This window comes from Sordaria macrospora, chromosome 4, assembly GCF_033870435.1.
Source record: "Sordaria macrospora chromosome 4, complete sequence".
Taxonomy (NCBI): Eukaryota; Fungi; Ascomycota; class Sordariomycetes; order Sordariales; family Sordariaceae; genus Sordaria; species Sordaria macrospora.
In genome coordinates this window covers 202,941-219,883 of record NC_089374.1, presented here as the reverse complement: position 1 = coordinate 219,883, position 16,943 = coordinate 202,941, and the positions used below count along the sequence as shown (strand labels likewise).

General features: G+C 52.3%; 4 protein-coding genes across 4 annotated transcripts; all 4 read left to right on the top strand.

The window, feature by feature from the left end:
• Positions 1-8,258: 8,258 nt before the first annotated feature.
• Positions 8,259-9,163, top strand: SMAC4_04547 (uncharacterized protein; the record flags this gene model as incomplete). The annotated part of the gene is made up of 3 exons (XM_003345266.1): positions 8,259-8,342; positions 8,619-8,928; positions 9,021-9,163. The coding sequence occupies 3 exons, from the start codon at positions 8,259-8,261 to the stop codon at positions 9,161-9,163; spliced, it is 537 nt and encodes a 178-aa protein (XP_003345314.1).
• A 753-nt stretch (positions 9,164-9,916) lies between these two features.
• On the top strand, positions 9,917-11,485 carry SMAC4_04546 (uncharacterized protein). Its single transcript, XM_003345265.2, has 3 exons — positions 9,917-10,196; positions 10,271-10,986; positions 11,067-11,485. Exons 2-3 carry the CDS (start codon positions 10,311-10,313, stop codon positions 11,165-11,167), a joined length of 777 nt encoding a protein of 258 aa, XP_003345313.1. The 5' UTR covers positions 9,917-10,196; positions 10,271-10,310; the 3' UTR covers positions 11,168-11,485.
• Positions 11,486-12,268: 783 nt separating this feature from the next.
• SMAC4_04545 (uncharacterized protein) lies at positions 12,269-14,241 on the top strand. The gene is made up of 2 exons (XM_066090129.1): positions 12,269-13,704; positions 13,794-14,241. The coding sequence occupies exons 1-2, from the start codon at positions 12,355-12,357 to the stop codon at positions 13,866-13,868; spliced, it is 1,425 nt and encodes a 474-aa protein (XP_065946702.1). The 5' UTR covers positions 12,269-12,354; the 3' UTR covers positions 13,869-14,241.
• A 989-nt stretch (positions 14,242-15,230) lies between these two features.
• Positions 15,231-16,103, top strand: SMAC4_04544 (uncharacterized protein; the record flags this gene model as incomplete). Its single annotated transcript, XM_003345263.1, has 1 exon — positions 15,231-16,103. The coding sequence occupies one exon, from the start codon at positions 15,231-15,233 to the stop codon at positions 16,101-16,103; it is 873 nt and encodes a 290-aa protein (XP_003345311.1).
• Positions 16,104-16,943: the final 840 nt, after the last annotated feature.

Genomic DNA, 16,943 nt, shown 5'->3' with positions numbered 1-16,943 from the left:
AAAGTGGGTGAGAGAGAATTCAATTAGGAAGGGAGATGGTGGAGGTTTGAGGGGAGGAAGGGGTGGTCGGTTGTTGATTTAGGAGATAGAGATGTAAGGACACTGGGGTCAAGCGAGGGAAAGGGGTCCATATATGTATGCCATCATGCCATCATGCCTGCATGACCGACCCTTTCGTGTGTTTTGGAGGAGACCGGGGAGGAAGAAGAAAAGTGAGAAGAAAGATGCGGAAGTCGGAGTGGATAGAAAAGATTTGATGGAAGGGGTGACAAGGTGAGAGGGCAGAGGAGGAGAGACGTTGGACTTTCTCAATGGGTGCGCGCAACTTTCCACGGCTGGTATTTCTTGCTTCTGTGGCTTGGAGGCTGCAGTTCTGTGTTGGAGGTAACGGAATGATACACCACAAGTGGCATTGAGTGTGGGAGTGAATTTCGTGTATTGATTTTGGTTAAAAGAGAGAGAGAGAACAGAACAAGGAGGACGGAGTCCGACATGGTTTATATACAGGGTAGCTATGTGTGGATCGTATCCACTTAGACAGAAACGCCAAAGAATGTGATGGCTTCAACACTCCCCCTCGATCCAAGCATAGGTTACAAGTGGTTATTTACAGTGATTCTCTCTCTCACACACGTTGGTCAGCACCAGTAAAAACCCAGTGGGAAAAGGATTGCTGCCGTGTGTGGATCGTAAAGTGAAAGTAAGTTGAAAAACAGATTTGTGATCCCGGGACCAAGCCCGGGAGTGGAATTTGGATTGAAGCATGGAAATAGGTGTGTCGGCGGGTCAGCCGCCTGAAGAGTTGTATGAGCGTTGTGGGTGTAGTACAGAGGTGCCAGTGATTATAGTGTTGAAAGGACACTAATTAGACCCTTCTGGGGCTTCCAAGAGTCCAAGGGCTCGTCGGTGGCGTTGGAAGGCGTCGCGGGGTAGTGGCTTCGTGAAGACGTCTGCCACTTGTTCGTTTGTGGGAATGTACTGGAAATTGACGTCTCCAGCTGCTTGGCGTTCTCTGCACCAGAGTTCTTGTACGTGAATGTGTTTAGTGCGGGAATGGTGTTGCGGGTTCCTCGCAAGGGCCAGTGCATCTTGGTTGTCCCCGTAGACCCTTGTGGCCCCTCGGGTTTGCTTGATGTGCAAGTCCGAGAGCAGTCGGCGGAGCCAGATAGCTTCCTTGGTGGCCTGGGTCTGTGCCATAAGTTCAGCTTCGCAGGATGACAAGGACACAGTGGGCTGGCGTTTTGATTGCCAACTGATAGCTGCGCTACCGATGTGGAACACAAAGCCTCCGGTGGAGCGTCTTGTTGAGGTGTCACCCGCCCAGTCGGCGTCTGAAAAACCAGTGAGGTCCTTGAGCTCACCGGTATAAGTGAGTTCGAGGTTGATGGTTCCCTTGAGGTATCTGAAGATGCGTTTCACGGCTGTAACGTGGGCGAGCGTTGGGTTGGCGAGATACCGGCTGCAGAAGGATACGGCAAAGGCTGTATCTGGACGAGTGCCGAGCATAGCGTACATAAGGGAACCGATGGCGCTGGCGTACCAGTGCCGGAGGTAGTTGGAGGCGATGTGGTCGCTGGTCGGTTCTGGGATCTTGCTGGTGTCCATTGGGGTAGATACTGGCTTGCAATCGAGCATCCCAAACCCCTTAAGTATCTTTTCGATGTAGGCTCTTTGGTTGAGTCGGATGATGTGCCGTGATCTATCGCGGGTAACAGCCATGCCCAAGTAGTAAGAACAAGGGCCAAGGTCTGTCATTTTGAAACGCTGACTGAGTGCGTGCTTTAGTGCTTGAACGTCGGGTTTGTTGGGGCCGGCAATTAGTAGATCATCAACGTAGATGGCGATATAGGTGTTTCCTTTGCTGAAGATGGCAGCGTCGGATGGTAGTGGTGAGAAGCCCAGGCCATTCAAGAAGGTAGCTAGGGTTTGGTACCACACTCGTGGACTCTGTTTGAGGCCATAGAGGGCTCGGTTGAGGCGGCAGACGAGGTTGGGGTTGCTGTTAGGGATACCAGGTGGTTGCTCGACGTAGATTTCTTCGTCTACTTCACCATACAGGAATGCGGTTTGTACGTCCATCTGTTCCAGCTCGAGATCCAGGGCGGCAGCGAGAGCAAATATGAGCTTGTAACTCATCGGTTTGACCACCGAGGCAAAGGTCTCGTTGTAGTCTACCCCTTCCTGTTGCTCGAAACCACGGACAACCCATCGCGCCTTGTATCGTAGGACCTCGCCGTTGGCACCTGTCTTGAGCTTGTATACCCATTTCCCAGACAATACCTTTCTGCCCAATATTTTTGGCACCAATGTCCAGGTTTTGTTTTGTAAAAGCGATTGGTACTCTTGTTGCATGGCTTCTTTCCATCGTAGCCAGTTAGGCTGTTTTTGGGCTTGGTTGAGGTTGGCGGGCTCAGGGGCAAGAGGTGTGGCAAGCCCCATAAGGGCGAGAATGGCCTTGTCAGGGTTTTTGATAGCTTGAAGCAGTAGTTCGGGATGGTGGCTTGTGACGGTGTGCTGGTGACCTGAGTCGTAGAGGCTTGGATCACCGCCGACAACGATGGTGTCAAGTATGGGTGAGGACGGTGGATATTGGGGCATACCCAGTGGTGGTGACGGTGTGAAGTCGGATGAGAGGTCTGATAATTCTGACTGTGATTCTGGTGAGGTGGTGAGTTCGGATTGTGCAGTCGTATCAGAGTCTCCCCCTGGCTGTGCTATGGGAACTCCCCCTGAATCAGAGGGCGATGCTGCGCGGGAGCTACCCCGGCTTATGGGTTTGGAGTGAGGGCCGGGACGGTAATGGGCGGTGAACTCAGCGGAGTCGGTGATAGAGTCTGTATCAGAGGTACCGAGGTCAAAGGCGGTGTCTGATTCAGGAGCGGGCGGCGAAGACAGAATTTGTGCGGTCGTAATTTCTTGCGTAGCAAGGTCAGGCGGGCTGGGTGAGATGCAGGTGAAGGCCTCGTCGAACACCACGTTATTGGTAGATATAATCTTGTTGTTGTCTGTGAGGACGATGTAATTCCGTCCGCCTTCGTATCCTAGCAGTCGACACTTGCCAGCGGTGGGGTGAGCTTCCCTGGAAAGTCTGAGTCGGATAATTTGTAGTAGCCGGTGGCACCAATAACCCTGAGGTGCGACAGATCAGGTTGACGGCCTTCCCATGCTTCAAAGGGCGTCTTCCCAATGACTCGGCTTGGACACCGGTTTTTGAGGTAGACAATTGTCTGAAGTAGGATGGGCCAGAGACGGCGGGGAAATTGGCTATCCACTAGGACGGTTGTGATGCGCTCCTGAAGGATCCGATTCAGGCGCTCTGAGATCCCATTTTGTTCGTGTTGGTTGACCGCTGAGTAGCTTAGCGTAATAAGGCGGTTCCGGCACCAGAGTTTGAAGCGCTTGCTGGTGTTTTCACCAGCCCTATCAAGGTGAATGTGGCGTATGGGATGTTCTGGCTTATCAACTGTCGCATGCCATTCGGCGACTACACGAGGAAACTCGTCTCTGATCTTAATGGCATAGACCCATACGTACTGCGTGAAGTCATCTGTAATGGTGACCCAGTACGATTCCCCCGAGACCCTCGAAGCGGAAAGGCCCGCAAATGTCCATATGGACGTGCTCAAGGGGCCGACTCCCTTTGCGCAAGGTACCCTTATGGGGTACCTGTTTCAGGCGGCCAAGTGCGCACTTGTCGCAAAAACAGGTGTCGGGGACAGGGCCTATGCCGGTGGCCATCGTCTGCAGCAGACGGATGTTATCTTCGCCGAGATGAGCTAGGCGATCATGCCAGATTTTGAGGGATTTCTTTTCGAGGGCGTAAGCGGCGAGGGCAAGGCGATGAACTGGGTTGGTTTTGGTAGGCTGGCGAACTAAGTATATCCCGTTGACGCTGAAACCTCTGAAGCGGAGGCGTCGACCGTGGACTCCCACTACTGCGCTGTTTCCGAACGTAACGACGTAACCACGATGGTCGAGTTGTGATACAGAAAGGAGATTGCAGGCGGTGCGAGGAGAGTAGTGAGCCCCTTCTAGAAGCATGAAAGAATCCTTCCCTTCTTTAGAAGTGCTACTAACGTGAAGCTTGTAGGTTCCGGTGGCCTTGGGGGTTATTTCAACGTTGCCTATGCCAATGATGGGTGGACCGGTGTAGGGATGCAAGTTCACGAAACCGGATTGTTTGCAGAAAATGTGGCTAGTGGCGCCGGAATCGACGACCACAACGTGTTTGAGATTCGCAAGGAAGCCTCTATTAGATTCGGAGGCAGAGAGGGCGGAGATGTGCTCGGCGAGTTTGGAGTTGGATGGAGGATGAATGGGCGGAAGTGAAGCAGCGGCAATTTGGACAGAGGCCAGTGGAGCGGGTATGGGAGTAGTAGAGATGGATGTGGAGGACAAGGATAAGTGTGTAGCTGGTGATGCGGTTGTGTGGTTTGGAGGGCTGACGGTAGTGAGAGCCAGCGATGGTAAGTCCAGTGTTGTGGCGCCTATAGATTCCATTGTTGTTGCAGAAGGAACCTGTAGGCCGGCCCTTTCCTAGTGAGTACGGGACCTTCTATTGGGGCGCTGCTCCTCTATTTTGGAGTCAGTGTCGCTGTCTTCAAGACCTGCGGCGAGAAATGCTGCCGCCGAGGCGGCATTGGCTCTGGTGTCAGAGGCACTGTCCTTGCTGTGGTATTTGTCGGGGTGTTGCTTCCAGCAACGAGAGTCACTGTGGTTTGGTGTGTGGCACACCGAGCAGGGAAGCCAAGTCGGAGACTTGCTGTTATCGCGGGGGCGTTTGTTGTTGGTGTTAGTTCCTTTGAAGGTGCGAGGTTTGGCGATGAGAGCCTTGAGAGCCAAAATCTCGTCGGAGCGTTTGCCATGTCTCCTGAGGTGCTGTTCTCCGGTCTCTGCCTCGGCTTGAACTTCATCTAGGGTAATGGCCCTCCGAGTTACTCTCCCGTTCACATCTCTTTCTGGGACAAGGAGGTGGCTCTGGTTAAAGCTGGTCCAAGGCCTTGGAGGAGCTTCAATACGAGGTAGGGTTCCCTCATCTTGCACGACTTGTCCATCTTGTAAAGTTCATCATGGATGGTGCGGAGCTGGGTGGCGAAGTCGTTAAAGTCCTTACATTTGGCGAGTGTAAGGTTGTCCCATCTCTTCATGAGGTCTTGGAAGCCGGAGGATCCTTTGGGGCGAGAGTGGATGAAGAGAAATTCGAGGGCGGCTTTGACGGTGCTATGCCCTTCAGAGACGAGCTTAGCCCGAGGTCCAGGGGATAGGCGAGTGCGGAGGACAGCCATCAGGTTTCGCTGTTCCGTAGACCATTCTCGGGTGCGTTTGGCGTGGTCGCGGTCTTCCTCACCGTCATATTTCTCAGGTGATTCATTCGTGCTGAGAAGATCAAAAGAGCTACGGGCATCAATGTAGTCTCGGATGCGGTTAAACCAGGTGGTCCAGTTGCTGGGCCCAGTGAGGATTGGGATGACAACTTGAGCTTCGAGGTCTTTGTTGACCATGGTGTCGTGCTGGAGGCAGCCTGGCGAGGTGTGGAAGTTTCTAGAGGCTGCGAGTTGGCTGTCCGAGAAGTTTGGACGCTGATGTGTAGTGGTAGGGACTTTGGTGAGAAGGAGTAAGATTGGAGGGTGTAGCGATAATGAGGAAATCCCAGATGCGGTGGAACTTGGTGGTAACAGAGGTCTCGGACTTCTGAGTTTGGCCTAAGAAGGAAGTGGAAGAGGGTTGAGAGGAGTTTGTAGGCGGTAGAGCGGTGGAGCGGTGTATCTTGGAAGTACTCCCAAAGATACGGGTGGATATGGCTGATGATTAAACTACAGCCGACCGAGCGGTCAACGGGCGGAGCGTGCATCAAGCAAGACAGCTGAGGAAGGCTGAATGCTGATGGGAGGAGCGTGCATCGAGCTAGACAGCTTAGGAAGGCTGAATGCTGATGGGAGGAGCGTGCATCGAGCTAGACAGCTGAGGAGGGCTGAATTCTGATGGGAGGAGCGTGCATCAAGCTAGACAGCTTAGGAAGGCTGAATGCTGATGGGAGGAGCGTGCATCGAGCTAGACAGCTGAGGAGGGCTGAATGCTGATGGGAGGAGCGTGCATCGAGCTAGACAGCTTAGCAGAGCTGAATGCTGATGGGAGGAGCGTGCATCAAGCTAGACAGCTGAGGAGGGCTGAATGCTGATGGGAGGAGCGTGCATCAAGCTAGACAGCTTAGGAAGGCTGAATGCTGATGGGAGGAGCGTGCGTCGAGCTAGACAGCTCAGCAGAGCTGAATGCTGATGGGAGGAGCGTGCATCAAGCTAGACAGCTTAGCAGAGCTGAATGTTGATGGGAGGAGCGTGCATCGAGTTTCTTTGGGTACGAGAGGCCTTGGCTGAGCGCTGATGAAGGGATCGTGAACCTAGCTAGGGCGGCTTGGCAAGGCAGATGGGCAGTAGTGGTGTTTGCTGCAGGCAGCGGCTCTTGTCGCTTTGTGAAAAGCGCAAGTCTTTTATATCTAACAACATTTTGAAGTCTTGGTAGAAGTGTTGATACAGGAGAGGTGAGGGACTTAGCTTTGTTGTATATATGCGATATCCGGGCTCATAACCTGTTGGAGGTAACGTAATGATACACCACAAGTGGCATTGAGTGTGGGAGTGAATTTCGTGTATTGATTTTGGTTAAAAGAGAGAGAGAGAACAGAACAAGGAGGACGGAGTCCGACATGGTTTATATACAGGGTAGCTATGTGTGGATCGTATCCACTTAGACAGAAACGCCAAAGAATGTGATGGCTTCAACATTCTGAACATGCCGTGGAAAGTAGAAAGTGCGTTTCCAGCGGCGGCCGCTACTTGTGGGGTTCGTGGGGTGTGATGACGGGATCTCAAGGACCTTTATTGGCGCTCGCGTTCGAAAGTTTTCCCTGGTTGATGTAACGGTGTTGGTCCGGACTCGGGGGTCATCACCACCAACTAAACCCGTGTCGTAACCTGGACCAGGCAAAGAAGTGATGAAGGCGGCTCCTTATTGACCGTTGAAACCGCGGAGAAATATGATGAAACTCGGGGGCGTGTTTGAATACGTACCCGACAGTTGATGGTGCATTTGGACCATTCCGTCGTTGGACCTGCTAGGAGACGAACCCGCTCTGCGTTTCTGAAACCGACTCTCGCCTTTGGTGGATCATACTTCCTTTTCAAATGCTTGGTGGTCTTTATTCGTATATCCCAGGTTTTTTCCCCGTCGCTCTGCTTGATCGGTACCTCCAGGTACATGCCGTCTGCCGTGGTCAACATGATACATTTGCTGCTCTTGACCGGTCCCGCAATCACTGGTATCCTCCCTGCCGTCAGGCCGCCTGCACTCTTCTTGCCACAAACATTCATACTTATACTACCTTCTAGGCTATATCCTACGCTCGGTTCTTTGTCTCATTCCTTCAGATTCCGTTGCGAATTTCTACTTGACGGCAATGGAAGGTATCACGATGAGCCAACAGACCTTCATTTGTACGGTATTGACCCGTGGCTATTTGGAGCTCACGCCTTTGAGCGAGAACATATTCGCGACTCAACAAAAGACGCCTGCTGGAGCACGAACCGCTCACACTCTCGAAACTTCAAAGAACTTGTCAGAATGATTCTCAACAAACCATGGCAGAAGCACCAACCGTCATGTCACCCTCAACGACATTCGTCAGACGTCCTCCAACCCAACACTAAAGCAATCTTGGTTTCCTTGCTGTTGACACTACGAATGACATGTGCGAGCTGATCCCGAAAGAATCTTTAGTGTTACCGCAACGATATCGTCTCCAAGCCATTGCGCAATGTACCTGGATCCAACACCAACAGACTGAAGACACTGGATTCATGGCCTAAAGGGCCAATAGAGCCGATCAAGGAGTTCAAACACAACTTGAGAACAATGAATCTCAGCATCTCACCATCATGTTCGGTTCAGTTGGTTGGTGTTGGGACACGGCATCCTTTTGAATCATCGACATACTCCATGGACACTCGTGAATATGGCTGGCTTGGAGAGATAAATACGGGAGGCTTTACCATTCTCCTCCTTATTATCCCAATAGCATCATCATCGACCTGTTTGACTTATTCTATCTTCACTGAAACGTTCAGCCCCTGGTGGAATACGATACAGCATCTTTCAACCTCCATCCTTCCAGTCAAACATCATCACTTTTCACGTCTCCTAATCCACCTCCAGCCACCCACAAGACTTTGCTCCGGACACCATCTCCAACGCAAGAAGCAGACATGTCTACAATTGCCCAGCAGAGCAAACCGATTGACCTGTCCTTTCCAGGCCCCAGGAAGGTCATGGTTGCGGGACAACAACCCGTCGACAGAGCCGACGGCGAAAATACTCAAAAAAAATGGGGGATTTGCCTTTACCTATGAGGCAAACAAAACGACGGACCCTAATCCCCACGATAAGGCCAACTACCGGATTTTTGTCACGTATTCATTCAACGAGGACATGCATCGGAATTTTGACAAAGGCCGTTTGTCCTGACGGCAGCACTTATGCCTGGGCCGACCATGAGAAAGAACAAGCATTCCAACTCAAAGACGGGCAATTTCATCTGCTGAGACCAAAGCTTCACCCTAACCCAGGAACTGGTAAACCTTCAATTACATCCTCCTGCAGATGCGAACCACGTCGCGATTGTGGTGGTGGTGGTGGTGCCACTTGGACCTCCTGCCCCGGTCCTTCCCAGAGGTCTATCCGACAAGACCAAGAAGGACGGAATCTATTTCCATTGCAGCGTCAAGATCCGCAACAGGATCAACGGCCACGAAGTCACTGTCAAGATGAGACCGGTGGGTACAGATGACAAGGAACTGGGAGATGTCGAGGCCGAGAGGGGCGTCAAGGTGGTGTCGCAGGATTCGCCCCTTGCCGGGAACGCTAACGAGGAACACAGTGAGTCTACTACCCAAGTTGAAACTCATGTTGATTTCGTTCTCTATCATAGTTTATTTCACGGATATTTTGTACTGACTCCCCATCTACAGCGAAAATTGTGCAAGGAAATATGGTTATATGGGTCAGGGTCGCTAGAACGCAGAGGACGGAGCGCCTGGCCCAGGCACTGGCCCAGCACGAGGCGAACTTGAACGCTCCGAGAGATGATGAGGTCGAGGAGGTCGCGGAGTAACCCCTTCACCCTACCTCTAGGTATCCCATGTACTCGTGGTGTTTCTCAACTCGAGAGATAGGATCATTGAGGACTATAGGTACCTTACCCGTCATTTCTCAGCTTGATTGGTGGGGTAAGCTACAAGACTTCGGTAAGCATTTGGGCACGGATTGAGGCCTAAATGGACCAGAGCATGGATACGGGTACACTGTCGGCAGGTTCCGATGGTATTGATGGCCCGAGGGCCCCGGGCCAGGGGATTAGAACCATGGAAGACATGGAGTCAGAATAATGGTTTCTTTATGTTGGTTTTGTGCTGAGTACGCTACCTAGGTAGGTAGCTACTATCCTTCGATAGAGGTAGTTGAGCCATCAAATCTCTCACTTTTTTTGGCAAGAGCAGAGTTCTCATTGGTGTACGGATGATGACCCAGTCATCATGAGTAGAGGTACCTACCTGGATGTTCATCGCGGGGTAGTCATGGCTCCTAGCGAAACTGAAATCCGTAAAATGTTGCACATGTTCATACTTTGTGAAATTCTAGGTAGTACCAGACATCTGGAATGCTCCTGTCTCGTGGAGTTCGGAGTGTCTGAACCAACCACATGTGAAGTTGACGGCATTTGCGCCTTCTTCCGCCTTCGCCATCCCACATGACGGATAATACGACTAGTCGTCACTGGAAAGAACGAAGGCTCCAAGGTCAGAAAGACATGTATCCTGAGCCGAATTATCGTTCACAGTGATTTTACTTCCTTCCCTTGACAAAGGGGCTGTATAATGCTGGGGGAAGGCAGGACCTGGGATCATAAGAAAGTTCCGTATTTCGGACCCGACCCAAGTCTGAAATCAAGGCCATTGCCCTTATGGCGCACTTCCATGGTCAGATGCATTGTTTTTGTGTTCCTGTTCTGTCCAGCACCGATAACTCGACACGATTTTTTTGGCCTGTTCTGTTGCATACCCAAGCCCATTTTGACATCTCCATCACTACAACGCACGTGGCATTCATCCTTGTTGGATACAATACAGCATTCTTCAACGCACGTCGTAAGTGCCGACACTGCCAATCTCAGCTGATCTACTTTCGGTTCTCTACCTCTAACTGCAGGCCCCTGCCCTAGATACCTAACCATCTTAACAACAGCAATCAGAACAGGCTCCATGTCTACCTCTGTGCAAGCTTCTGTGGCAGCTTCTGTGGTCAACTCATCTGTGCAAGCTTCTCTCATCAACGCATCTCTTCCCGGTCCCTTACCCTTAATAATTTCGGGGCAAGATTTCTTCTCCCCTTTTGGCGCCTATGGTACTTTCCTCTCGGGAGGGGCTGTGGCCTTCGCTTTCGACCACCTCGGATCCCGTTTGGCCCCTGCTTACAAGGACAGAAAAGCCTACAAGATCGAGATTATCTGGACGCTCAACCCTGGTATCAATGAGCTCATGTGGCGAACGGACGTCAACTTTCGGGATTCAATCTGGAATTCGTTGACCACCATGAACACACGGATAGAAATGCCCACATCAAAGTTCCGCCTACTTTTTGCGGAGGGCGATGCTTTGAGCTTGGTGGGACTTGAGGCAATCCCACGGATCCATGAACAGACCGTAATCGCGCTTCTTCCATTTGGCATCCCTGCTCCTCACCTGCTGGACACTTTCGCTCTACCCGCCCAGGTCACACAAGCGGGAGTTTATTTTGACTGTAAGGTTGACGTGACGCACCTACCTACTGGAGTGGTCCTCCTTAAGGACCACAGCCTGGCTTCGGGATTCAATGGTGTCCGGGTCATATCTACGAATGCGCCGGACGCGCAAGCCCTCATTGACACAGTGCGTCATGGTAAGTAACTAGAGATCTCATTATGACTGCTTGCCTTTTAGGCCCTAGACACATACTGACCTTTGCCCACACTGATAAAGATCCTCTATATCTGAGCTTCATAGACACGGCTATGCAGCGAAGCAATGAACAGCAAGAGGAATGGGAGATGTCGCAGGCAGCGGGCTTGTCCAACACTTAACAATACATGTAGGCCAAGAAATCTACCTACTGGTCCATGTTATTCGTGGCAAACGTGAGTGGACGGCGAAGAATGCTTGCAGAGCTCCTCTGAATTTCGCATTTGGATCAACGGGAAACCAACGAGTGGTCGACAGATAACCACACGGGCCTGGATGGAAACAGATATGTGTACTGGTTACTCGAGAAGCCCGGGTCAGACGGAGAATGGATGGTTATGAACTTGTAAGAACAGCATTTCTTGTTGTTTGACTCATGCTGTTAATCGCTGCGGCTATCTTAGCCACGTTAGTCCTTCGATAGCAGTGTACTATCAACGGTTTCATCAACGGACACTCCTAATTTCGTGCGCGAGGCCGGCTTGGATGGCTTGAGGGGCTCCTCCAAGTTGTCCGCTTGAGCAGCATTATTCTCACCCTTCTTTTGTGAGACATTGGATTTGAAGCATCAAATAGCAGATCCTTCCTTCCAAGCTTGCTATTTCACGTGCTTGCAGCATCTAACACAACTCACCTGATGCCATCAAAACAGAATTCCCATTTCAGCTCACGGAACCCCTCCCCCCATCGTCGTCGAGTCCACATTAGGCCGCTCTCTCGTGTTGACACCCCTGGCATACCTAGGACAACAGCCAATGTATGTACCCCTTTCCAAGCCGCCAATTCACATGCTTCCAGCATCTACCATAACTGACCTCAGTTAACACCATCAGTCAAAACAAACTTCCGAATCCAGCTCACGGAACCCCTCCCTCCGTTGTCGTCAAACTCCCCATCGGGCGGTTCTCTCGTGTTTACAGCCCCTAACAGTCGTGTTGACACCCCTGACACCCCTGAGACAACGGCCAAGGTACCCCCGAATGCAAATCCCCACAAATACCCGTGACAATTACATCCCCTTTTCGGACATCTGTACTCACGGAGGACGACGCTCCGCCTTCGCGAACAGTCGCAAACAGGGTGACGAATGTCCGCCATCAACAATTGGTAAGATCGGCTCGTGATGCTCCATGGAACCGAATCTGGGTACCTGGAGATCTGAGATCCGCGAGAACTGAGAATGGAACCTTCTCTCTCTCTAATTCTTGGAGAACTATAACAACATCATTGTCCCATCACTCATCTCGAACATGTTTTGGACAGACACTCCTCATCAACCAGCCAGCTCATCACCAGCTGCACATCAACAATGGCCAGACTCATCGGCCTCCTCTACGGCCTGGCCGCTTTGGCCAACTTGACCACCGCGAAACCCGTCTGCCGCGATGAATCAACCAAGTACGAAGCCGAAGACGCCGTCCTCTCCGGCACCCAGATCCTGACTGCCCAATCCGGCTTTTCCGGCTCGGGATACGTCGGCGGCTTCGACACCGGCACCGACAAGATCACCTTCACGATTCCCTCCTCCTCCGCCAAGCTGTACGACCTCTCGATCCGCTACGCGGGCATCTACGGCGACAAGCGCACCAACGTGGTCCTCAACGGCGCCTCCACCGAAGTGTCTCTCCCGGCCACCGACTCCTTCGCCACCGTCTCCGGCGGCCAGATCTTGCTGAACGAAGGCACCAACACCCTCGAGATTGTCAGCAACTGGGGCTGGTACCTGATCGATTACATCCTCATTACCCCCGCTACGAAGGGCGGAGCGCACAACATCAACACCAATCTCGTCAACCCCTCCGCCTCTACGGAAGCCAAGCAGCTGTACGCTTACCTCCGCTCCATCTACGGCAAGAAGATCCTCTCGGGCCAACAGGACCTGTCCTACGCCAACTACGTCTCTTCCACCACCGGCAAGACCCCCGCCTTGGTATCTTCCGATCTAATGGATTACTCCCCCTCCCGCGTCGCCCACCAAGGGGATGTCTCCCACGCCGTCGAGGAAGCGATCACTCACCACCAGCGCGGCGGCATCGTCTCCATTCTCTGGCACTGGAACGCGCCCACCGGTCTCTACGACACGAGCGAAAACCCCTGGTGGAGCGGGTTCTACACGCGCGCCACGAACTTCGACATCGCCGCCACGTTAGCCAACCCCCAAGGAACCAACTACAACTTGCTGATCCGCGACATCGACGCCATCGCGTACCAACTCAAGCGTCTGCAGTCCGCGGGCGTGCCCGTCCTTTGGCGTCCCTTGCACGAGGCCGAGGGGGGTTGGTTCTGGTGGGGAGCGAAAGGTTCTGCGCCCGCCAAGCAGCTCTACCACATCATGTACGAGCGGTTGACCAAGGTGCATGGACTGAATAACCTCATTTGGGTGTGGAACTCGGTAGCACAGGACTGGTACCCCGGCGACGAGGTGGTGGATATTGTTAGCACGGATGTGTATGCCCAGGGCAACGGGCCGATGTCGGCGCAGTACAATGAGCTGGTGGCGCTGGGGAAGGATAGGAAGATGGTTGCGGCGGCGGAGGTCGGAGCGGCGCCGAGGCCGGATTTGTTGGTGGCTTATGGGGCGCACTGGTTGTGGTTTTGTACCTGGGGGGACAGCTTTATTGATAATGCTGACTGGAATAGTCCGGCTGTTTTGAATGAGGTGAGTACAGCTTCTCTGAAGAAGAAGAAGATGGAGAAGATGGCAAGGAAAAGTGTTGGATGTTTGCTGACCGGCTTTTTACGCTACAGATCTATCACCACGACTATGTCCTCACTCTGGACGAGATCCAGGGCTGGAAGAACATTGGGGCTGCTCAGCTCTAGCGTTTGTGTTGGAGATCCCACCACTCTGGGTTGCATCTTTGCCACCGCTTGCACGAGGTATATTGACCACTTGGTCTTGACTGTCGTGTCAAGGCGGTCTTGCTTCCCTTTATGCCTTCATGCTTCCTTCGACAATCAAAAGTTTATTTCTTCTCTTCTTTCTTCTTTCTTCTTTCTTCTTTCTTCCCATTTATCGCGTGCAGGTGCAACAGTTTGATAGGGCTGGAAGCTGTGAGATGTTGTCGACCACCTGGGACTTCATCGGGGTTTTTTACCTTTATCTGCCCTGTACATCAGCTTGGCCAAGAAAACCGCAATACATATTTGACGTTTACATGCATTGGGATACTTGATCTGCGCACCTGTCTTTGGAGATGAGCTAAAGCATGTCTTTCTTGCGCAATTGGGTGGAAGGCTGAAGGAGGAGATTGACAAGCATTGATCATTTCTTCAAAGAGATGTGAGAATAGGTATGATGTGAAAAGGTATTGTGCCCAAGAGGGCAGGAGGGAGGAAAAAAGAGAAAGAACGGCAGCCCAAAGTTCAATTGTAAGTGGAAAGTGTGGCGCCCATCCCCAGCATATGAGCATAACTCCTGCGGAACACATATCCGCTCGATCATTTGTCCGCCTACAAGTTGACCTCAAACAGCAACAGTTAACCCGAACACCTCCCACAAGTCCAAACCTCTCTCACCTTCACCATTCCGATTGGCGCGCATCATGACTCCAAGGTACCATCGACGATCTTTTGTTCTTGAAAACTGGGGAAAGTTGCACCCAACTCTTTTGCCGGTTCCTGGTACGACCTGCTACCGGGTCTTCAGGACTTGGCAACCTGCTACACTTTGCCGTGTTGATCGACGGCAACGGCTCCGTGATCCGGATTCGGCAATCGCGCAATGTGCAACTACCTCAACCTCCGTCGACAGATTTCGACAGATTCCGACAGGTTTCACGCTGGAAGGGACTCTTGGCTGTGAGCCTGTGACTTAGGTCCTCTCGATACCAAAACTCATAGGTGCGCTTGATGGCTCGATTGGAGGTTGAGGGTTGATGGTCGGTTGGTGCTGTTTCATGGTCAGACGACGAGAGTTCGGCAGTTGTGTTTTCGTGAATGAAGGGGATGGGAGCGTTGATGTGTGGAAACGAAGGAAGGTGTTGGGTTTGTTGTCTGTTGAGGAGATCAAGTTCAAACACATGAACAAAGGCAAGACAATGTGGACCAAGAGCTTGCGGACCACAGAGGTATAAAGCCCCTTCTTCTCTTCCATTACTCAACTCATAATCCAACCATCACATCTCATCAAACCACCTCACCTCACCTCCTCTTCTCATCCTCCAGCCAGTGACACTCTCCATCATGGCCGGCGTCCACTCCCGCCTCTTGGCCACCTTCCTCCTCCTCCTCTCCTTTGGCCTCCCCCTCCTCACCGCCGCCGCCTCCTCCGCCGGCTGCGGCAAAGGCCCAACCCTCCGCAACGGCCAAACAGTCAACACCAACGTCAACGGCAAATCCCGACAATACACCCTCCGCCTCCCCGACAACTACAACCAATCCAACCCGTACCGGCTGATCTTCCTCTGGCACCAGCTCGGCGGCTCCGCGCAAAAGATCATCCAGGGCGAAAACCCGAACCAGGGCGGCGTCTTGCCATACTACGGCTTGCCGCCCTTGGACACCAACAAGTCCGCCATCTACGTCGTCCCGCAGGGGTTGAATGCCGGCTGGGGAAACCAGAACGGCGAGGACGTCACCTTCTTTGATAGCATGCTGCAGAGCGTCAGCGATGGTCTCTGCATTGATACCAACCTCGTCTTCAGCACGGGATTCTCCTACGGCGGCGCAATGAGTTACTCGCTCGCTTGCTCAAGGCCGAACAAAATCCGCGCTGTGGCCGTTTTATCGGGTAGTTTGCTGAGCGGCTGCGCGGGCGGGAATGATCCCGTGGCGTACTACGCGCAGCATGGGACGAGCGACTCGGTGCTTAATGTGTCAGGAGGAAGACAGCTGAGGGATCGGTTCGTGAGGAATAATGGCTGCAGGGCGGTCAGCGAGCCGAACCCCGGCCAGGGAGGAAAGTCGACTAGGGTTGATTATCAGGGCTGTCAGCAGGGCAAGGAGGTTGTGTGGGTTATTCATGGTGGTGATCATAATCCTAGCCAGACGGATCCGGGATCGAACACGCCATTTGCGCCGAGGAACACTTGGGAGTTCTTTAGCAGGTTCAACTGAGGTAGAGATTCAATCTTTGGGGAAGGGTCAAAGGGGAAGCTCTGGAATGGAAGGCGGAAGGAGTAAAGGGGTGGTGATATGGAGTTGTGGGTTGGAGATGGAGATAGGGTTGAAAACAATGAGAACCTTTCCGGCCACCTCAGCTCTGCAAAGAAGCGGTCCCTCCCCCTCTCGAGCGGGAGCGCCTCAGCCGATCTGCCATTGTTTTTCCGCGATTTTAGCTGGGCTGGGGACGGCTTGCGGAAATACCTACATACCGTACGCATGTAGCATTTGTAATTCATTTTCTTGCATGTCGGAGAGAGCCTTCTGCAGAACAATACAAGACATTGCAGGAAGCACCGGCAACCTCTGATTTCGTCAATGTGCAGGAACTTGGGTAGAACTTTCCATGACACAGCAACAGGCACGGTTATCCTTTCCTGGTGGACATATATGAGCGGACTTCCCGGTTGTTCTGCTACATCTGATATTTCCCTTCCCTTTCACCGTTGTAACATAACTCATCAGCACTTTTTATGTGTCTTCTAGTACGTTGCTCAAACCAAGCTTCTGTGTCTCAATGTTAATTTAAACTTGGGCTTGTTTTTCATCCTCTCACCTTGACTTCAATCGTTCTGTCAAACCTCCAGTTGGTCGCCATCGCAAGTCTCGCTCCGATCGCATTTGACACCTCAACAATCACCTTTTGGAACCATGCCGCTCCCACTCCGCCCAGGACGCCAAGGAGCCCATGAACTCATGTCTAGATGCTACTAATGCGTAACCCGACCACTTGTCAACTTAATACGACGCATTCTTCCCCCTAGAGGTGTTCAGACAATGACTAGTTAGCGAGGA